The sequence below is a fragment of the Motacilla alba genome, chromosome Z (assembly GCF_015832195.1).
Source record: "Motacilla alba alba isolate MOTALB_02 chromosome Z, Motacilla_alba_V1.0_pri, whole genome shotgun sequence".
Classification (NCBI taxonomy): domain Eukaryota; kingdom Metazoa; phylum Chordata; class Aves; order Passeriformes; family Motacillidae; genus Motacilla; species Motacilla alba.
The window spans coordinates 36,849,671-36,872,562 of NC_052046.1; the positions used below are offsets into that span (position 1 = coordinate 36,849,671).

Consider the following 22,892-nt stretch of genomic DNA (forward strand, 5'->3'; position numbering starts at 1 on the left):
GTGTATGCATGAACTTTTCTGTTCAGCTTCCACAGCATTTTCCAGAGTGGCATTGCACAAATGTACAATATTCAGTCATGAACCAGGAAGATAGTAACATTTTAGTAATATTGCCCCTCTTTTTTTCTTTAGACCCACTGTTATGTGCACAGGGGTTTGTTGAGCATTAACTGAACTGTTTTCTAGCTTGTTATCAAATTATTCATTAATGCCCAGGTGGACCAGCTATATTATTCTTCTGTCCTCACTGTAGGAAGACAGTCTATAAAAACATCTGCATTTCCAGAGTATGAAGGATTCAGAGGTTCTTTCTTAGTGTTGCTCTTGCCCCTAAGGTTCTTCACATTCATCTTTTAAGGTGTCCCACTGACATTTATTTCAGGTCTGTGCAGAAATCTTTTCCTTGTTTATTACTAGTTGTGTCATGAGGTACCTTTCAGGCATTGCTTCCTTGCCTTTGAATGTGAAACAAGTAAAATTCTTATCTCAGGTACACAATATGTTCCAGGACAGTTTAACACCTCTGATTAAAATGTTACATCTCTGCAGAGCTGCAGGTGCTGGTCATGTGAGGCTGCTATCTAATTGCAGATGTGAGTCATAAATGGTATTCATGGATCAGCCAAAGAAATCCACCTTAGAGTATTTTACTTTGCTTTTGTCTTGGGTTTAAATGTTCCCATAAAATCCATGATCATTCCTCTACTGAAGTGTTTAGATGCCTCAGGGCTACATGAATTCAATCCTTTGTTCAAGCTCACTCGACTGGAGTTAACACTTTAAAGGCAGTATGTCTACCTACATGTGTATAGTGCCTGCTACCTTCTGAAGCCTTGGTAAGCTAAGAGTCTATCACAATATATAACTGCAATCCTGAGTGCAAGAAGAAAACAGCAGATAGTTATGAGGGTGTGTTGACTATGGTCCTTGTACATGAGAAAGAGTACAATCCACAATGATGGATAGCCTTGTGTCAAATTTGGGTCAACACTTACACAAAGCTTTCAGGAAGATGAAAAGTGTTTGCTTATAAAAGTCATTACTTTAGAACACATCACATTTCTTCTTGTTCTTCTTTATTCCTGACCTGCGAGATTATGAACATAATAGAAAATAAAATTATGAAAAAAGAATTTGCTGGTTTGTTAATTTTTCAAGGCTAACAGTGCGGTGGACCCTAATATATGCCATCTATTACAATGTTGGCCTTGGCTTAACTGAGTTTAGAGATTACCTACTATATGTTGAAATCTGTAAGGCTGCATCTCCTCTGTTGTCTTTCTGCTTCCTAGATTATGCCAGCATGCATTAAACTCTCCTATGGGGACAGGTGTATGTGAGGACATATGTCCTATGAGGACATTCGTGCATATTCCTACAGTAAAATCTCAAGATTTTCTGCCTAATTTTTCTGCCGCTGGGACAAGCCCTATATATGCAGTGACTACATTATCTTCATTATAAAGAACATTGTTTTGTGCTGATAGCATTTCTTAGATCATAGTTCAGATCATACTTCAGGGTATTGTTTCCATGCGTGCTGAAAATCATAGGCTGTTTCCAAATAATCAAAGAGGATAAGCACTGTACAAAAGAAGGAGGAGGGCAACTTTATGAATCCTAGCTCCCTACTACCAGCTGAGGAATATGAGTGTCTTCCTATTAGTGTCCCAGTAAAAATGCAGGCTGTGAATCATGGAACCAGTGCTGTGATTTGCTTTCTGCCTTGGTTTGGCTTGGGTGGATTCAGCGTGGCTTTGCCCTGCACTTTCTGCATGATGTACTGTGAACTACATATTTGCAACTCAACCATCATAGGCACATGGCCTGTTTTCTCAGTCTGAGAGAGCTGCAGTGCCCTCTTTGAAGTTTTACCAGATTTCTGCCTATGTATTGAGTGCAAAATACATTAGAGAGTAAACAGGAGGCTAAGCAGTACCCTTCCTGTGTTGTCTAGTCCTTCTGTGTGGTTCACATCTGATGCTGTCAGATGGTCTTATGTAACATCATGAACTTTATTCTTGTAATTCTCTGCTGCAGGACATGGCCTGAAATGCCTTGACCCCATGTTTTTATTTTCTCTCCCAGGGACTTGCTACAGTGACAATGGCCAGTTTTACCAGGGCACAGCCAATGTCACAGCATCTGGCATCCCCTGCCAGAAGTGGAGTGATCAGGTGAGCGTCAGTGTGAGATCCACCGAAGGGAGAGATGTGCTCGAGGTGTGCTTTTCCAAGGATTTTCTCAGAGTCAGGCAGCCCATTCTCAGTGAAAGGGATGAGAGAGGAACAAGTTGACTTCATTCTTGAGCTCACTGGTGTTTTATAATCTCATCATATTTCAATCTACAAGTTCTCCTTTCTGTGTCAAGATGTGTTCTCTGTCATTTCAGGCCACTGAAAGGCTGTTTCACCAAAGGCTCTGTCTTGCTTCACTCTTTTTTTTTTGTTTGTTTTTGTTTTTGTTTTTTTTTTGTTTGTTTCCTTTTTTGTTTTAATAATAATAATAATAGCATGGAAATTATGCTGAAACACTAATAAAATTTGCTTCCTCCCCCAAGGCTCCCCATCGGCACAGGAGGACTCCTCAGGTTTTCCCAGAGCTGCTTGATGCTGAGAATTACTGCCGCAATCCAGGAGGTGAGAACGAGCGTCCCTGGTGCTACACAAAGGATCCAGCTGTGACCTGGGAATACTGCAGCGTGTCTCCCTGTGGAGATGGTAGGCAACTGCACTTTATGATTTCTGCCACTGTGGTTGTTTTGTGGCCATGCAAGGTGATTGCATCCTGAGTACACCAATCTGTTCTGTCTTCTGGATTCAGACTGAAGACAGATGAATCAAGCACCTTGCACTAGGTTATATAAATGCCAAAGATGAAGTGAAATGTCCTGTGGTATTCTGGAAAACTATTTTGTCATACTGTTTAGAAGGTAGGGCTTCAGGCTGTTTTCCAACCTTGTTTAGTTTAGGGTGATTTTTTTTCAGTAATACCCCCCTCCTGCCCCCGCCCCTAATTTAAACTAAAAATAAGCCAAAAAAAAGATCGAAACATCTTTGTTTTTTTTGATATAGAAGCTAAGTATTCGTGTAATTTCTTTTTCAAAAACAGACAAATTTTTGAAAAATTTTGAAAAATATTTCATCCAAGATTCCCAGTTTCTGGATTTCAGTGCTCAGAAATAAGACTGCATTTGGAAACTTCCTGCACAGGGAACAGAGGTTCTGTGGACATAAGTGAACACAAGTAATTTTCAGTTTAGCTGGCAACTAAGGAGAAGAATTTAAATTTCTTTCTGTTCTCAAACACTGCATGCAGAGAACAGCATTTTCTAGAATATCTCAGAAACTACTCCACAGGTAGTTATGTGATTTTTTTCCCTAATAATTCAGTCAAGTGTGCTTTAAGCTAGTTTTCCACATTTGCCTCATAAAGACACTGAGATGCAAACTGTTGGGGGTAAGAGGATATTTTGGGAAAGTATCACTCTGTACTTACTTGGTCTTACACTCCGCCCTGCAGATTCCTTTTAGGACACATGATACATTGTGGTTTACATTGTGCACCATTGATCTTTCCCACTGCAGACATTACTATATTTGAATACTGTTGAGACTATAAGATATGACCTCCCATTTGTAACTCTTGCAAATATTCTATACCAAAACTGTGTTCCCAGCCTAATGGGAACTATACATTGGTCTTACCAGATCTTGGATTTTCACATGTGGCAAGCACAAATGGGTTTTGCTTCCTGCAAACCAAGCTTCCCTAGTATGATCCTCTCATGTGGTCATAGGGCTGTATCTGTAATGCCAGTAATTCCCAGGGTGACAGATTAGCTCTGTAAATTCCTCTTAGAGAAAGCTCTATAAACTAGCAGAGGCATAACCCTCTGATTTTATTTGCATTACAGCATTGTTATCCCCGGGAACAAGAAAACCAAATGGAGAGACTCTAAATCTTCCCCCTCCTCCTCCATTTTCCCCTACATACTCCATGACTGTTATCATCTCGATCATCTCCAGCTTTGCTCTGGTCGTGATCTTTGGCATTATCACCCTGATTTGCTGCCGTCGTCGAAAACAGTGGAAAAACAAAAAAAGGTAAATCTTGGAAATTAATTCAGTGCAACTGCTTTGGAAAAAGGGCTTTCTTGTTTCTGAGAGAAAAGTCTTGTGAACACCTGGGAGAGGACAGCAGCCCTTCCTTTGCCTGTGGCAGCCCCCATTGTATGTTCTGTTGAACTCCTGTGCCAAAGCAGAAGGTGGTGACTAGGGACATGGACACCTTGCTGCAAGGTTCCTTCAGTAGCCCTGCTGCACTTCCCTTTTTTCATCCTGAAATAAATAAGCTCAGGAGGAGATGAAGCTAGTTATCTCCTGACTGAGGGCTGTGCACACACTGACCAAAAATCTCTCTGTTGTTTCAGAGAATCGGAGACACCAACTCTCACCACTCTGCCCTCCGAACTGCTCCTGGACCGGCTGCACCCCAACCCAATGTACCAGCGCATGCCTCTTCTCCTCAACCCAAAATTGCTTAGCCTGGAGTATCCCAGGAACAATATTGAATATGTGAGAGATATTGGGGAGGGAGCATTTGGGAGAGTCTTCCAAGCCAGGTAACCAGTCTTTTTGTGAGTCTTCTTTATCTGAAAGTACTTGCAAAAAATCAGCACTGGAAATCATCCATCCATCCATCCATCCATCCATCCATCCATCCATCCATCCATCCATCCATCTGTCCATCCATCCATCCATGCATCTATCCATCCATCCATCCATCCATCCATCCATCCATCCATCCATCCATCCATCCATCCATCCACTCAAATGCATGGGTACCAAATGGTACACAACACTCAGGTTTGAATAATTGTTTTTGCTGTCCATTGCTATCTGTCAATATTTGTTAACTTTTGCCACACATTACTCTTTTCTACTCCCTAGTAGATGTAATGCCCTACTCACATACTGAAGTCTGGTGTAAAATTTCAGCTAAGTTTTGCCAAGAGTACTGCTTGTAACATGTGACCTATTGTGGCGTTCTTGCACTTCCCAGTATTTATGAATTGTCAGTGTGTGGTGATCTCCATTATAACACCAGTAGTGACCTGTGTAATTACCACGAAAGTCATTGTGTCATGCTACAGTTCAGTCCAAACCGAATTTCAATTTGATTCCGTGGCAAAACCAAACCAAACCAAAAATCCCCTAAAAACCTTCCTGACATAGGCCAATGGGGAAGGGGGGGGGGGGGGGGGAGGGGGGGGAGAGGGGGGATGGGCGTATGGTCGTGTGTCTGTGGTGTCCCAACCTTAATGGAAAATGCACACTCAAGATTTGTAGATGCTCGTGGGTGAAAGGAATGGCAAAAGCCAGAGTATCTGCAAGAGTGTACAAATTTTTATTAGTAAATTACACACCTTCCATGGAAATAGCTATTTTATTGTCCCTGACCTCCTAAATAAGCACAGGGCAGTGGGTTTTGAATAAAGGGGTAGTGTGAAAAGGAAGGGAGACAAAAAGATGGAAGAGAAAGAAAGAAAGAAAGAAAGAAAGAAAGAAAGAAAGAAAGAAAGAAAGAAAGAAAGAAAGAAAGAAAGAAAGAAAGAAAGAAAGAAAGAAAGAAAGAAAGAAAGAAAGAAAGAAAGAAAGAAAGAAAGAGAAAGAAAGAAAGAAAGAAAGAAAGAAAGAAAGAAAGAAAGAAAGAAAGAAAGAAAGAAAGAAAGAAAGAAAGAAAGAAAGAAAAAGAAAAAAAGAAAGAAAAGAAAGAAAGAATGAAAGAAAGGGAGAGAAAGAATGAAAGAAAGATAGATCAGTGGTCCTGGCTCCACCATCAGTTCAGCTGACAGAAAACACATGTGTGTCTAGGCTTTGTAGGGATACCTTTTTATGGTAAAATTTCTGAGCCCTGGAGCTAATTTCCTCACTTTCTATACAAAGTGAGTTGTATGGGCAGCCCCTTCTTCTAGACCTTTCTGGAAATGGTTTAGGGGCTTTGGGGCCTTGGATGCTCTTGATCCCCCCTTGCAGTCCGTTCCCACCTACTTCTCAGCCTCATTCCTGCACCTCTGATGTACAGTGTTGAGCTTATCTCCAGAAGCCAGACCAAGGACACTTGTCTCAGAGAAGTGTTGCCCTACCTCTATATGGCCCCTTTCTCCTGCCCTAACAATCCTTGGTTGGCTCCATGGCTATCTGGATATCAGTGTTTGAATAACACACATAAATTCCCTTATCTCTAGACTTCTACAGTGTCCCCTTTAGTTAGTTGCTCACTTTTTATTTTTGGAATTTGCAGCCACTGTTACCTGTTTTAAACCTAAGATGTTAGACAACAGCCCAGTTCTGATAATATCATGGGAGGTGAGATTGTGCACTTTTACAAATGTGAATAATCCTTAATTGACAACCCCAAAAATGAGGAGGATGGAAGATACCTGGTTTTTCTTGACAGAATCCATAATTTCTGCAAGAAAATCTGGATGTTGTCCCGCTGGTTTCCTTCTAAGGTCTGATCCCCAAATTCCTAGAAGAAAGTGTACAGGCTGCATAGTTCCCTGCTTAGTCGGGGCAGTGATCTTTTTCCTTTGCAGTTAAGGAGTATGGGGCATGGCTGATTTTGTAGCTGTAGCTAGAGGCCTGTATGATGACCTCACAAAAACCCAGGGAAGGATCAGAATCCCACCATAGGCCAAGATGTGCTTGGTGAAATGCTTCTGTTGACTGCCAAAGCAAAGGGCTATCCTTGCAAAAAGCAGTCAAAATGCAGGTGTTTGTAAAGTCTATAGTTAAGCTGTTGATGTACCTGCTAGAAAATGAGTTCCGAACAGGTTAAACATGTTACAGCTGGGAAGCAGTTTCAATAGCTGTGATGGACTTTTTTTTTCTAATGAAGAGATAAATTATTTCTAATGGAAGAAAAGCAAGTATACTTTTCTTTATTACAGAGAGAACTAAAGATAACAAAATTCAAAGGGTGCACAGTGGTATCGTCACAGATGCTTAGCCTGTGATGAACTGTTAGCCTGGATGGCCAAACACATCTGAGCTTGAAACAAAAACACAGCTATAGAAACTGCACAACAGCTGTGCCTGGGGCACTGCACACCAGGGGCACAGGACAGCTCTTGTCCCAGCCTCAGTGCAGTGCTTGGGGTGCCCTGAGGTGCATCACCCTCCTGCTCATGCTGCAGGAGTCTTCACCTGTGTGCGAGCAGGGCAGACATTCTTTTTCCCAAGTGCTGCTTTGGCCCTGCTCTGGGAGCTTTAATACAATTTGAGTGCAGCACAGACCTTTCTGAGCTTGAAATGACTTTCATGGATATCAAAAAAGATTTCTCAAAGGGTATACAAACATCACTAAAGTGCTAGTTAAGCAAGTGCCAAAATGGTGTAAAGACCTTTTATGTGGATTTCATCCACTTCAGCACTGCAATTTCTTTCAATAAAGCCTTTTTGTTATTGTCAATGGAAACAGAGAAAAAGACACAGGAGAAAAAAAGAAAGTATTACATCTTACCTAGCATTTGCAAAGTGAGAAGTACCACATCCTGAGAGATGCTTGCTCTCTGTGGCTCAGGGAAGGAGCCACAGAAATATTGCTTCTTAGGGACCTCCTTTTTTTATTACCATCTCTATCAAAAATGCCTCCAAGGCTTTATAATTCCTTATAATAAGATGTGGACATTTCTGTGCACTGCTGGCATATCAGTGCAGACCGCTGATCCACTAGTACAAGCTGTGCATCCATCCAGGTTGCTGAAACTATCAAAACTCATATTATTGCTTTCTCATCTCAGAAGGATAAAATGTACTTTCCTGCATGTGTTAAATGGACATCTCAAGCTAAGTTTAGCAATCCTCTTACTTCTCCTGCTCTCATGTTTCTCGCTCTTCTGTAAACACAGCTCTGCACTCAGTGCCAGCAGTGCTTTTGCCAGTTGGCTGCTGTGAGTCCTGATTCAGTGTTTATTCACTCCTGGGTCAAGCAACATGTTAGGACAGGAAGTGTCTAGCTATCATTTACTAGCTTCTCCTGAAAGGCTACTGTCTTCACCAGGATCAGCTTCACACTTGGAAGGATAAGGAAGTAGCCATGCTTAAAACAAAATTCAGGACCAGGCTCAGGTCTGTCCCAGCTAGATGTTTGTGGCTGATTCTCATCCTGGGAGGACCACGCTGGCCCCATAAGCCACCAGAACTCTGTGCAGTTCAGCACAGCCAGCATGCAACTTTTCTTCATGAACTGGAGCAGTGTGGTCCAGGCAAAGCCTGAAGATCAGGATTGGCTAGAAGCCTGGATGTGGAGTATTTGCTAGTAGGCCGGTATGGAGTTTTTGCTAGTAGGCTGGAAGACCTACACTACAAATGCACAACTTGTTGTCCCTCCTTAGGGACAAGGCTGTTCCTAAGGTCAGAGTTTCTTGACAGAAGTCTCCTCATGTTCTCTCCATCTGCAAAGGGTATTTATTTGACCTGTTGTCTCATATTACTGAAAAATAGTGTGGGTGTTAATTAATTAAAAAACCCCAACCTTCCCTTTCCCCTCAAAAAGAAGCTCCTGCTGATTCAGAGTTGTCTCCTGCTCACATATTAACTTAACCTAAGCATAAGGTAAAGGTAGGCTCCCACCAGACTCAGTAGATGTCAATTGCATTATTTAATCATCTAAGAGAAGCTACCCAACTGTTAAGGTGAGCAAGATGAGGACAGGACACTGTCTCAACTACAGGTTCAGACTGCTCCTCATTTTTTTACATAGTTACTGCTTAGGAAAGAAAACCTGACTGGGAACTTAAGTCAGACATTCTCTACATAGGCTCAGAGCGAAATTCCTAACTGCGCTGCTGAGTAGTTCTTTGAATGGCATGCACTAAAATGCCAATTAATGCCTCTGGTGCACAAATCCATCGGTGGTGAAGCAGGCAAAGGACTGTGGCTGTCCACCCGGTGCACAAACAGTGTAAATTTCTCCTAAGCTTTTCATTAATTGCAAGAGAGATTACCTAAAGTAATTTCTTTTGATGCTTCCCAGTTCTAGGAGAGAATTAACCTGTTTTTCGAAAAACACTCCCCCTTCTGGCCCTCCTCCAGAATTCTCCAGGTTCAGAGGCAGCAGTTTCCCACTGCTACCCTGAAGATGTGCCCCTATCATTTGTGAAAAGACTGTCTTTAGGGCATGAAAGGGGTCAAATTTTATAGCTGTCTGCCAAGACTTCAGAAATCTCTGCCTCTGTGCCAGAGCAGTGTGAGTTTTCCAGGTCTGCTAAGAACTGTACTGCATCACCATGAGCTACCAAAGGTGAAATTTCTGGCTTTTGCCTGAGGGCCCCTTAAAAGACATTGTGCAGCTTAACCCTGGTTATTAGGTTAGTTTAAATTACAGAATTCAGTGAAATTTGGTGGTTGGGTGTACATCAGCCTGGGGGGAGTTTCTGTCTCCAAAGCAGGCAGGGCTGAGCTCTGTCCACCCCTGCTCTGGCACTGGGCTGGGTCTGCTAGTTGGAGATGAGTGGTAATCTCTGAGACTATTTGGAAGACATAAAACCCTCCTATTTTTACTTTTAAATTCTCTATCAATTTGTTCAGGCTGCTGCTGCTGACTCTAGTGCTGAGAATTGACAGCAGGTGGTAGGTGCTCGTACTCCTCCCCTTCTGCCAGACAGTGAACTGATGGCAGCACAGGGGAAAAGAAGGAAGACATTGTGCTGTAATGGAGGGAGTAGCAGACAAGTGTGGGGTCAGATCCTGTGCTCTGGCATGCCAGACCTCCTTGCCTGAGTGTCTCAGCTGTGATCTGGCCACCTCTGATTCCTTTCTTGATGGACACCCTGCCATCCAGTGACATTTGACATTTACAGTATCCAAGTGCAACTGTTGCAATTGCCATGTGTCTGAAGTAGAAGACAAGGAAGCTGGAAGTTTGCTTTGGAAATTAGAGTCTCCTCTAGATGCTACTGAGCAATAAAATAACCTGGGGTTCAAGCAATGGGAGGGCAGTCAGGCTGGTGTAGCAACATGACACATAAATGGGCACCACTCCCCATGGGCTCTGGCTGGCTACCTGTACGGAATGTGTTTTAGCTGCAAGGCCCCGAGAAGAGTTGTGCAGGAAACAAAATGTACGTCTGAGGTTTAGTGCATGTTTGAAGGTGGAAAGTTACTCTTTTCCAGCAGCAGCTACACCTTAATCTTTGCCAAGCCCATCTAATTAAACTTGTTGAGGGTGGAGGAACATGTGGATAAGAAAACAAGTTTGTTGCTCTAAGTTAGGATTCTGCTTCTGAAGGTTTTGTGTCTATAAGCTTTAGTTGAAGATTCACAAGTATCAAAATGTGTGTATTTACACATTAATTTGTTCTTCAGGCAAGGAACAGGTTTGCTTTGTCCCTTCTGTCCTGTCATGTGTTTCCACAAATCTTGAAGGAATATTAACTGTTTTCTAGACCTCAGCTACACCACATTAAATCCAGCTGAAATTAGCAAATGGTTTTACAACTTGTTAAAGGTGCATACACATGCCACACACACATACACAGAGAACAGTTACAAAAGGCTATTTTCCTTACAAAACCAAGAGAATACATTTCCTGTAATTGTCACTTTCACTCTAACAGTAGCTAGATATACCAAAGTCACCACTGTGGCAGGTATGGGAAAGAAGGCTCTTGCAACAATTTCATAAAAAATAGGTTTATTTTTAACTCCACTGTTACACCCCAAAAGTGAATTGTTTGGACTGAAGAGTCCCTTCTGTCCTCCATCAAGTTTATGATGTGATCTCCAGCCTAGGGAACAGTTGCCCCTTACCAACCTGTTACTTTTTTATGTCTTTACTGGACACAGTAATGAGTCTGTTAGCCGCAAGACCAATGATCAAAAAAAGCTATATTGAATTTAGTCCTACCTGAACCAAATTAAAAACCTCTGTAATATGCAATGCATATTGCAGTCCCAAGGTTCCTTTTTTGGTCAGCCTCTCTTTTTGCATCAGAAGCAGAACCTATATTTAGTGTGGATGCATTAATCACTGATGATTTCCTCTCTTACCTCTCCTTGCAGGGCTCCGGGGCTGCTGCCATATGAACCTTTCACCATGGTAGCAGTGAAAATGCTGAAGGAGGAAGCATCTGCAGACATGCAGGCTGACTTTCAGAGGGAAGCAGCTCTCATGGCAGAGTTTGACAATCCGAATATCGTCAAGCTTTTAGGTATCCCAGGGAGGCATCCTGTTGCCTTAACAAGATGGTGCATGACATCAAAGCCTTCTCATGCTGCATTGAGTATACTGCTGACTGTCTTGCTGCCTAACTCTGTTTCCAGTCTAATAACATTGACCCAGATGTCTTACAGGGAAGACATGAACTTCCTGCAACTGCAACTTAGTTTCTAGGTACTAAAAAGAAATAGTGCAAGTCTTGTTAGTTTTATAGGTCTCACTTACTACTGTCATGTCTGAACTCTTAATAGCATTTAAAAAAAACAAAATTAAATGAACAAACAAAGCCAGCCACAAAAACCATCTCTTCCTTCCATTCTCATCTGAATGAGCACCCTTCTTTGTTGGGTTTGGTTTTTTTTTCTAGAAAGTCTTGATGCTGAAGCTTGGCTAATAAGGCACTTTCTGAGAAGAAAGCTGCTGACAAAAATATTCTTTTAGAAGATTGTAATTTTTTTTCTGAAGTAGATGCTGCTGGCCACCTTTATCTGGCAATCCTGCCTTAAGTTGTTGTATGCAGGGACAGGGGCATTTGAGATCTTAATTTATTTCAGCAGGAAGCTCCAGAACATTTTGAAATGGATAAACCACAGTTTTGGGAAAGCTGGGTTGATACAGGTACTTTGGCTCCAGAAAAGAAAAGCGGGAAAAGCACTAAACAGGACTAAACTTTGTGTTTATTGTTAACACATTTTAGGTCAGAAAAGAACAAAGCTACAGGCACAAACTAGTACCACATCATGGGGCTGTGGGAGAAATAGCCACATTGTTGAAAACAGCTTAGATGATAAATCTCTCACATACACTTGTCATGCTTTTGTTTTTCCTCAAAGATTCAAATATTAGGTCATCAACCAGAATTTCAGATTTCACAATAAGTTGCATCAACAATTGCTAAATGATGACCCTAAGAAAGCAAAACACATACATTTTAAATGTTGGCCTTTGCTGGTTAGCAGTTTAACATTAGGTGCACAAACATTACTATATCACTGTATGATCACTAAGGCTCATGCAAGTGTGGTTAATGCTGGCCCACCAATAAAGCTGATAAAGTGACAAGCATGTGCCCTTCAGTGGGACTGCATTCCACATCTAACAGTCATGGCAAATGTCTCCTTTCTCCTGTCTGCTTTTGATTTGTCTTTCTTTCATTTTTGAATATCTGTCATGCCAAAAGTAATTCCTCAACCAACATTTTTTGCATGAATTGTTTAAAAAAAGAAAAATCAACAAGGGCAAGAGTTTCCTTGCAATCCAAGAGTTCCACTGAACCCTTGAACATGCCCCCTGTGAATATTTTTGAGGTCTTCCTGCATATGTGTCACCCCTACAATGATATTATTGTTGTAATAATACAACAATTGCAAGAAATGAAAGAATTGAAAAATAACTTGATCAGAACTTTTAAGGTTACTTCGTGAAAGTCCTTGTAGTTGCACCTGGGAAGAGGCAATACTTTAGTTAATTCTAACTTAAGCAGGATTGGCTCATCATTAGACATAGCTCCAAAACTCTGTGTTTTAACTGGGATGTCAAGAAAAATTGTGCATGCAGGCATGTGCATGACTTGTTAGCATCACCCACGGAGCTCAGTATCAGATCCTTGATGCTTGAAAAGAGGCAGCGTGCATGATGGATGCATGCAAAGTGGATGGTATTTGCATGGTCACCTCTCTCTCTTGCATTGTTGAAAGCCTCCCTTTTGTGTAAGCACCTGTGTGCTTTTTGGCTTTTGCACAGCAGAACTCTCTTTGCTATGCAAATGACCTGTGGGGTCTGTCGTCTGCCAGGCGTGTGTGCAGTTGGGAAGCCGATGTGCCTGCTGTTTGAGTACATGGCCTACGGGGATCTGAACGAGTACCTGCGTGACCGCTCACCCCGCAACCTCTGCAGCCTGGCACAGGGCAGCCTGGACACAAGGCTTCGCCTCCTAAACCCTCTGGCGCTGTGCTGCACCAGCCAGCTCTGCATTGCCAAGCAGGTTGCTGCTGGCATGGCATACCTCTCTGAGCGCAAGTTTGTCCACCGGGATTTAGCCACCAGAAACTGCCTGGTGGGGGAGAACATGGTGGTGAAAATTGCAGATTTCGGTCTCTCAAGGAACATGTATTCAGCTGACTATTACAAAGCAAATGAGAACGATGCCATCCCCATCCGCTGGATGCCCCCTGAGTCCATTTTCTACAACCGCTACACCACGGAGTCTGATGTGTGGGCCTATGGGGTGGTGCTGTGGGAGATCTTCTCCTACGGCATGCAACCTTACTATGGGATGGCTCACGAAGAGGTCATCTACTACGTGAGGGATGGGAATGTCCTCTCCTGCCCCGACAATTGTCCTCTGGAGCTCTACAATCTGATGCGCCTCTGCTGGAGCAAGTTGCCTGCTGACCGGCCAGGCTTTGCCAGCATCCACCGCATCTTGGAGCGCATGTACGAGAGGGCCGTGGCCAACATGTCTGTCTGAGGGATACAGTTCCTTCCTTATCTCCTGTGTCCACCTATCTAGACTGACTTGGACTAGCCCATGAGCTCCTGAGTGATGGTGGCTTAACACAATGTCCCACTCAGGGAGGAGAAAAAGCTTGTTCCACTACTGAAAAAGAAATGCAGACTGTACCCCTTTATGCACCTCCTTGAGTAGGACTGTACCTCCCAAACAACTGGGCTGACCTTTAGCCACCAAGACAGGACTCCTCAGGTTGGTGAGAGTGCTGGTCATGCTAACTCAGTACTTACATTTAGCATTTCCAGGAGCACAGATTTTCCCAGGGAAGGCAAACTAATATTTCTTCCTAAGCACTATTTCTTCCCTTTCTAACAGATCTCACCATGCCCTTCTGCATTTACACTCTTAGCTTTTACCTTTTTTCCCCTCTTTCTCTTACATTTTCTAATATCACTTAAAAAAAAGGTTGCAGAGTTCAATCTTCTTTTGGGGATACCGTTTATTACAGGTTTTTTGCACAATGTTTACTATTTTGTTTTTGCATACTCAGTCCTTTTTGCAGAGAAAGGATGTTTCTGAAGCTGTAGGCCACTTTCATCTTCCTTTTAACTTTCATTCTTTCTCATTGCAATGACACTGACAGAGTCAAAACAGGACCCTGCTGGACCACTGGCAGCCTGCATCTTCTGTTACAGAGACAGGCAAACTCCTGTCAAGCATGACACTTTCCATTTTCCTGTGGAAATCCAGAGTCATGTTCACTTGATGTTTGTTAAAGTCTCATATAAAACCTTTCCTTAAGTATTGCAGCATATCTAATCTACCTTCCCCTGAAGCAACAAAGCTGTTTGGTGCTGTGGGAGAAATTAATCCCAAAGGCCTGGTACTGCACTTCGTAGGTATCCAAGGTGTATTTATTTGCCACTGCCCGGTCCTCACTATGCTGAAAGCAGGAAGAAATGCATCCCCTCTTGCAGAAGCATGGCAGGTTGTATTAATTGCTTATTTCCTTTTCCTTTACAATCTTTGCCTCCTGTTTCTGGCTTCCTTTCCTGACAGGGTCTCCTAAGTATGACTGCAATATTTGCTGGCCATCTTTCATTGTGCTGCAGTTTAGAGACAGAGAAATAAGGAAGGTGGATGTCTGCCACCAGTGTCCTTCAGAGACAACCTGTCAGTTAGGAGAAGGAAGAGAAAGTGGGTGCATGCAAGAAGAATTGCAAACTGTCCATCTGCAGGGCAAAGATGAGACTGCCTCAGTTACAGATAGCCTGCAGCCCATCTCCAAACATGAAATGTTTCTCTGCTAAAAGTTCTCCAAATTGTAATGGATACTTCAGTGCCAGAGTAAATTTTATTCCTCTGGTGACAGGTGTAACATTTTAGCTCCTTGTAGAGTGAGGAGCAGTTGTCCCAGAGCCCCATTGCTGATAAAAATGAAGCCTGAGGCAGGGATGTGCATTATGACTATAGAGCAGGAGTGCAAATGAATGAGTGTTTAGTGTGGCTTCTGTAACTTGGACACAGTGGTTTAGCCTACCCAGAAAGCAGCAGTGGAGAGCAGCTATCTATGGTTTCTGAAAGGTAGGCTTGAAAAGGTCTTTATTATAAAGTACAGAACTGGAAAGATTATACTCTCCTCTGCTGCTCTCCTGTTTGTTTGGGTTTTTATTTTGTTGGTTTTGTTGGGTTATTCTCATATAACCGTAGTTTGTTCTGATTGCAGCCACAACAGCATGATTTAATGTTTTCAGACCACTGATGTCACCCTCAATTGGAGCAAAGAGCTTGCAATTACCAGAGACAATGCAAGAAAAGAGGTCTGGGCTGCAAAATGTTGAAGTGCTAAAACGGTATCTGCACAGTGAGCACAAAATGGCCAGGGCTGTCTTACTCATTTAGCAGTCCTACCATCATGCTGCTATCACACAACAGTTTACTGAAGTTTGGATGCTAAAGACAAATACCCTTGAAATTCCCAAAGCCCTGAATTTCTATAAAAAAATTATACTGGAGTTCCTTATACATCTCCTGCTTTCGTATTATGAGCACATTGCAGTGTGCATGGTTGAATTTGTTCAGTTGTATAAGCTCCCTGTCTGTCTTCCCTGTTTTGAGGAGGCAGAAGTGAGGAGGCAGGCCTGGAAGGATGGGGGTGATGCTGAGCTGAGTCTGAATGTACAGCTCAGGACTTGCATCATCCCTGTAAGGGAGGGGGCACTTTCAAGTTCCTTCTAGTCCTCAAGGCATAAGGCATTTTGTCACCCTCTTTAGAGAGGGCCGGGTCACAAACTGCATGTGGGTAGTGGTGTGGGTCCAGGTACCCAGCACCTCCTCTGAAGCTGGAATGATTCTTACACTAAGCAAAGTGCACAGTAACAGGTGCAAAATCTGCACCATGTGCTAAATGTCAACAAACACACCCATTTACAGTCTGGAGGACAGTCTGCCTTTCTGCCTTCTAGGATCCCAGTGCTGCCTTCCGTTGTTCATTCTCCCATTCCCCCAGAAACGTGATTTCAAAACCAGTTTTCTTCTTGTTAGCTGACTGTAATGTCACGTGCTAGGAATTTTCACTCACTTTCTTTGTGAAAGAAAGACTCCCATAAACTTGGAAGTGTAGTCCTTTTCATCTCATTTTCCTAACGCTTGTCTTAGTGGCCCCCTATTTAGAATAACAGCGGAAAATTTGGTCTTCCCCGTCCAGCATTCCAGCCTTTGCATTATAAGCATGCACTGAAGTTTGAGGTAGTCAGTGTCTGCAGGTCAGGAGGGGAAAAGCTTCCTTGCTTGCAGGAGGAAAGAGATCATTTCAAGACAAACTCAGAAACTCTCAGCAGCATGCTCTCCAGGGATGATAATTGCTTCTGTGTACCAATCCAGCAGAGGAGGGCTTAGCACCTAGATGGTGTTGTACTTCGAGGATTAAATTGTAGCAGGACTTCTGCTGCCTTAATATGTACCTGGATTTTAGCATGTCCTTCTGCTGTATGCTTTTCAGCTTGCTAGGAGCTGGAGGTTGACTGCTTTCATGACATGTCTCCTTTCACAGATGTTTTTTCTCCTCCTTATGTTCAAGATTCTGCTGTCTTCATTCTATGTTACACAGTTTGCTATGCCAGATTCTTCCAGACTTTCTGTACAATTATCATTTAACACAATTTTTTTTTTTTTGAATGGGAGTAAACAAAGGGATTATGAGAGAGTAGAAGAGCAAGAAAAGTTTGTTGCTCAAAAAAGTTGCTTGGAAGCAAAGATATTATGCTTTTCTAGGTTGGATTTATAATTCATGTGGAGAGAGAGGATTAATCAAAAATGAACATTTTTGTTTTCATTTTAGAACATTTGTGTGCTGCAAGGTAGAGCACTTTTCTACTTTTAGTTCTGTCCGTACAGGCCCAAAAAATATGGAATGCTTAATGAATTTGCATGTCACCCTTTTGCAGGGACCATACTAACATATGAGTTTAAGATGAACTTTTTGGTGCTTTGGCTCCCATTCCCACTGAGAGCAGAGGGAGCCAGCAATCTGGGGCACTGGATGAGAACCCCAAGAAAAGGATTTGCAGCACATTTGATGTACCCATTCCCTCTGCAAGTGCGCTGCCTTGAGCACTGGCAGCACACATACATCTTTATCCACGGTGAAATATTGTGAAATTTGACCAACAGAACAACACAGAAATCCTTTCACGTTCCTGTGCCTTTATTTGACAGTTGCATTTAAAATGCACTTTTATAAGCATAAATTCCATAATTGATTGGACACTGTTTACAACATGATCAAATTTGGTTCACATCCTCTCAAACACTTTGTGGGCTAAACGTAACTGTCTCGTCTCATTTATCCAAGGGAATATACTAGTTATTATTTTGTGATTGTTCGTTATATCTTCATGAATGATGGCTTTGAAACACATCCCTAGCAGAGATGTACATTTCTCACTATCTCAACCTGTGTAACTCCTGTGTGCAATATTTTATAAAATAAAGAGACATTGAAAAGGATAATATTAATTCTGTTCTCTCTGTTCTCTTCCTTCCCCAACATGGTTTTGGGAATTTTTACTTTTGTTTTTGTGTTTTTTTCTAAAAATGTATGTGTTTCATTTTACTGAAATATCTTTGTTACAGCTTTAATATCACAATGGTTATACTGCAGGCAGTTGCAGTAATAAGTTAATTTATGTGTGCTTGAAGGCGTGTGGTTTTGATGGGTTAAATTGGGTGCTGTAGGAACACATCAAGAAACTTTACATTATGAGAACACATTAAGGGCTAGTTAAGGGAAAGGAGAATGTTTTTACAGCAATGTAGGAGTCCATTTATGACTGTGAAAAATGCCTCACACAGATGGGAGTGACATCTGTCTCCCTCCAAATATCTGCTGGTATTTGTGCCTGGATTCTGGTCTCACACCTAGATGTGTGGAATTAAAGTGTGATATAAAATCAGAAGGGAATAGAGTTTGCTGTTTGTAGAACACAGCTGAGCAAAGTTTCATGCTGATGGGTTTATCTAAAAGACTATAATTTGTTTTTTCTGCACATGATCCTTGAAGATGAACTCACTCATCAAGTCTATGGGAATTTTAACTATTTAAAAATTAATTGCAAATCTGTAACAATCAGAAATGGAGACTCGAACAAAAACTTTCTGACTACAATTAGTCACGCAAACCAGGAGGTACATTATTTATTTCTCTTTCTTCTCCCCACCACCCCCCCCCCCCCCCGCAATACAATCTAAACTGTTTTCTGCAAATTTTCTTGCTAGAAACCTTAGGGAAAAAGTGTTTTGTCAATATTGTCCTTGCTGAGCAAGTCATTATTGAATTAGGAAAGGAGTTATTTTTCATCCTCTCCGTCAGATTGAACCATATTAAAGGGTTGACATGACAAGGTTTTCAAGGCACAAGAAGATGTGGTGCATTAATTTCCCACCACCAAATGAACAGACTTTTGAATCTGTAGAGAAACATTCTTCTAGCCTGGCTAAAAAGTTGACCCTATGACAGAACCTGTTGTCTTCAGCAGTTCAATTTCTGCCGGGCTTCGCCCCTTTCCAATCCACATCTGAGGTCGCCTGAACCAGACAGCAGGATGGGATGTCCCCAGTGCCTTGAGTCACCCTGAGTATTTTGGGTAATTCAGCCATCCTGCATGAAACAATGAGAGTCACATGTGGCTGGGAAAAGCAGAAGCAAGTAATAGATAATTTAATTTTCCTTGACTTTTATATGTGATTTTGTAAATGCATATCCTCGTCTTTATGTAGGTGTGTATGGGAAGAGGGTGAGGAAGCTTGCTTTGTGCAAAGGGCAAAAGAGGTTTCACTCAATCCTCTGCGCAAATTCCTTGTTGTGTCTTTCCATTAATTTTAAAACTTTGCTTCTTCAGCTGAATGTAATGATATCTCACTTCCTCAAAGGAAAGTCCTAAGAGGCCTTTGCTGAGTTTTCTGTCATTGCAGTGATGTGGGAATTGCTGCCCCTCTGCTGCTGGTGTGGAACTCTGAAGTAACATGAAAGAGTTTTTCATATTTTGTAAAGAATCCAGAGGATTTCAGTGGTGTTCAAATGCAGGACTAGGATAATTTTATTATTAACAAGAAGGAAAAAACAAACAAACAAAAAAACCCAACCCTATCAATTTACCTATTCCACCAAAACCACAGAACCTATCATAATAATGTCACAGGTGTTTTACAAGTTTCTCAACCTTGGGAGAAAAATTAAGTACTCATGCATTGACAAATCTTTAGAAACTCACCTTTTTATACAGTGCTGTTGTGCACAGCCAAGAGCATTCCCTGGAGCCCTCTTTCCATACTTAGTGGTACAGTGGCCAGTTGTAACTGTAGAAAGGGGAACATATGAGGAGTTTGAAGCTGTCCTTAAAACCAGAACTAGCAATTTTCTTCAGTGCTGGAATGGTAGCCCTTAGCAAAGGTCATACTTTACACCACTGACATATTCATGTGCTAACACAGCATCTTATAATATCCCACAAATTTAGTATTGAATAAATAAGAGTTTCATCAGCAGCTGATAGACAGAAGATTTTATGATAAATTTGGACCAAAAAGCAATCAACTAATTATTTTGTTATTTTTATTGAAGTAACATTTTTTCTCTGTCTGCTGGCATGCTTTAAATCTTTTGCCATTTATAGGCCAGTGTGCTTACTTTGTCTGTGAGATAACCACACCATACATTTCTACTGGGCATGATTGAACATGTTGAAGCACTTGTATGTTTATCTGCCCTCCCTCATGGCTCTCATATAAAAGAGATGTTGCACTTTGGGAGTTTATATAGGCTAGCTAACTTTTATGTAAACAAAAAACTTAATGGAAGAGAGGACCTGTGCAGAAATGAGGAGTGCCAGATGAATGAATGGGGGTTATTCACCCTCTGGATGTTGAGATCATGCTGTGCTAAATTTGACTTCTTCTTTAAAGCAGTGCTAACTTCAAAGCAGTCGCACTGAAGAACAGGAGGGCTTTGGCTGTTGTGAAGAAGGAGAACTTCCCGTGTCTGGCTGCAAACAGATGGGATGATGTGGGACCACTACACAGGAAGCGCAGCAAGGCAGGGCATTCCTCAGCCAAGGAGCACATCATTTTCCTGAGGGATACAACACCAGGCACAACCAGTCCCATGCCAGATTAACTCAGATTTGGCTGAGATTTATTTGCAGTGCTTCTGTTATTTTTATTTCTGCTCTGGAATACAGTGAGACCTCTTGATGCTTGTGCTCCAAGACCCTGAACTCTCCATACCTTGTGCCCTTCTCAAGGCAAACAGCAGGACAGCACAGCTCTCTTTCTTTTCCTCCCAGCAATGCACCACTTTCATCTGATCACAGGGTCCAGATAGGCACCTGTTTGTGAAGCAGGGCAACACCAGTAAATGAGAATGTTTCCACACCTCTTACAGTGGTGGAGCTGTTGCTGTGCAGCTCCTGCATAGAGCAGAACCATCCCTACCCTACCCCAGGCGGGTACCTGACCTGCAATACAGGTGCAAGTCTTTTTGGGGCTGGGAGACTGCATTTTGTTTGGAAAGAGCTCCTGGAGAGGACAGTACAAAATGTTCAGATCAAAACTTCCAGCAATGACAAGCCACCCAGGTTTGGGTGTCATTACTGGCCCTGATGAAGTTTGCCAAGAGTATCTGCATGCCGCTAGGCTGCTGAACAGCTACATTTCAAGAGAACCTGCTCTGATTTATAGCTTGGTGTCAGTAGCACACTGCAGTCCAACAGCTGTGGACTGGCAGGGAAATGGGCAAGACAACTTGGTATTGGTATGTCTTACATGTGACATCTTCAAGTCAACAGCAAAGCATTTTAATGAACTGTCCTCTTAGTAATCTCAGATGTGAAAAATTGTGACTGTCTGGGCACCAGGTGACACCTGTCTAGACAAAATAATAAATTTTTGGCTAACCTATTTTACTGTGTACCACACCTCATACAGACACAACGCTAGGATACTTACACACTCTGTTGAACAGGATTGCTGTCTCTTGCTAACAGTATGCACTACTGCCCTGAGCCTACAGGACAGAAGAGTGTTTGATTTAGTTTGTGTGAAATAAATCCTGTCAATGAGAGGGACACTCTGCCTATTTGGAAACTTACCCTGACTCAGCAAGACTGGCACAAATATTTTTCTTGGACAGCTACCATGCACTCAAGTAGCTGCTACTACTACACATTTGCCCTTTTATGCCAATCCATACAAAGGATTATCTGTTAGCAAGAAGTTTCTAAAAATAACTTGAGATAAAATGTTAAATTTAATTCTTACACATGAAATGAAATTATCTCTGTCTACAATAAAAAATATGAACAGTTCATCCTTTTGGTACTCTGAGATCCTCTTTGCCTTCACTGGCTATTCTAACTTTACTCAGAGATTAGTGGGGCCAATAATTATCCACTGAAATGAAGGGGCTTCCAATGAACTTCAAAACAAGGATACAAAAAATCATACACAGGGCACAATAATATGCACATGAGGCTACAGATGCCGAAGTATGAAAGCATTTAAAGAAAAAGAAAAAAAAAACAAATTACAAAAAATCATATGGGAGAGCCCTGTTAATTTGCATTACATTTGATGTTTTCAATGCTTTACAGTGCTGTTTTCTAGAGCACTTTGGAGGAACAAAGAGCAAAAAACCTACTTTACGGGTGCCGGTATGATCTGAACTGGTGGCAACAGCTGTAGTGATGATACCAAATATCTGTCCTTCTGATACCTGGTTTACTGCTTCTATTTTAAGATTCCTTTGCAGAAGGGCCTCGGTTGTAAAATCTGGGCTCAGATCACAGATTTCTCCTACCCGAAGGATAATTGGCTGGTCTGGCCTTGGCATTGGCATGTAACTGGTCGAAAAAATTTTAACTTTCTATTTTCTTGTGCTGTGTTTTAGTTTCTCTTGGATAATGCTTATAACACCTTCTGAACCAAAACCTGAGCATCCTTCAATGGGCAATTGCCCTGTGTGCCCCTGCCAGGCTACAAGAATCAGAACAAACTCCTGGTGCAACCCAAAGTATTGCTACCCACTGACTATGTCAATAACTTTTGAATATGTTTCTAGCTGATAGAGATGCAACAGTATTAAACATTGAAGGGAAATAACTGAAAGGCATAAGGAAAAATAGACTACATGATACAGAGTAAGAAGCCAAGCTCATCTGCAGAAGAGGCTTCTAGGGACTGCTGTCCCAACAGCTGGACACAGTACCCACACTTCAGCTGGGAACTCTAAATCTGTGATCCCACTGTGGTAGATTGGATTGCACACAGATATTTTCCAAGTTAAAATCATGAACACCTGCATTTGGAGCCCTTGTCTCTGAGCAAGCCATAATGTGTACTGACAGGTGGATGCACACTCCACTGGATTCTGAAATCCATCTGTATCCCTAAGGTAACCCCTGCACTGAACTGATTTGGTCATACACATCACAGGATCATGTAAGAGTCTTCCTGCAGATTTGGCAATGCCATAATTAGTAAAACACCAGCACAGTACCAGCAGCAGTACTTAGCAAGTGCTTTTTTTTTCATCTAGTCACTAGCAGCCCTCAGTCCTCAGCTTTAAATGACTGCAGCCAAACACAGTTCTTTCACTTCCAAACCCTGAAACCATTGACCTAAGCAGCTGGCTGCCTGGTGTCTCCTGGGGCAGCCTTTT

The 22,892-nt window shown here is 42.0% G+C and overlaps 1 protein-coding gene and 1 long non-coding RNA gene across 5 annotated transcripts in view; one reads left to right on the top strand and one right to left on the bottom strand.

The window, feature by feature from the left end:
• The window catches only part of MUSK (muscle associated receptor tyrosine kinase), a 55,509-nt gene extending 41,802 nt beyond the window's left edge, over positions 1–13,707 (top strand). For all 4 annotated transcript variants that reach the window (XM_038125342.1, XM_038125341.1, XM_038125343.1 and 1 more), the window contains 6 exons: positions 2,089–2,177; positions 2,561–2,720; positions 3,917–4,106; positions 4,433–4,624; positions 11,070–11,218; positions 13,020–13,707. In XM_038125342.1, coding sequence (XP_037981270.1) covers positions 2,089–2,177; positions 2,561–2,720; positions 3,917–4,106; positions 4,433–4,624; positions 11,070–11,218; positions 13,020–13,696 — 1,457 coding nt within the window. In that variant the 3' untranslated portion in view covers positions 13,697–13,707. The remainder of the gene's footprint in view (positions 1–2,088; positions 2,178–2,560; positions 2,721–3,916; positions 4,107–4,432; positions 4,625–11,069; positions 11,219–13,019) is intronic.
• Positions 13,708–18,701: 4,994 nt separating this feature from the next.
• Positions 18,702–22,208, bottom strand: LOC119695968. The gene is made up of 3 exons (XR_005255461.1): positions 20,462–22,208; positions 19,450–19,534; positions 18,702–18,836 (listed from the first exon to the last, which is right to left on the bottom strand). It is a non-coding gene; the product is annotated as an uncharacterized LOC119695968 (long non-coding RNA).
• Between the last annotated feature and the right edge of the window lie 684 nt (positions 22,209–22,892).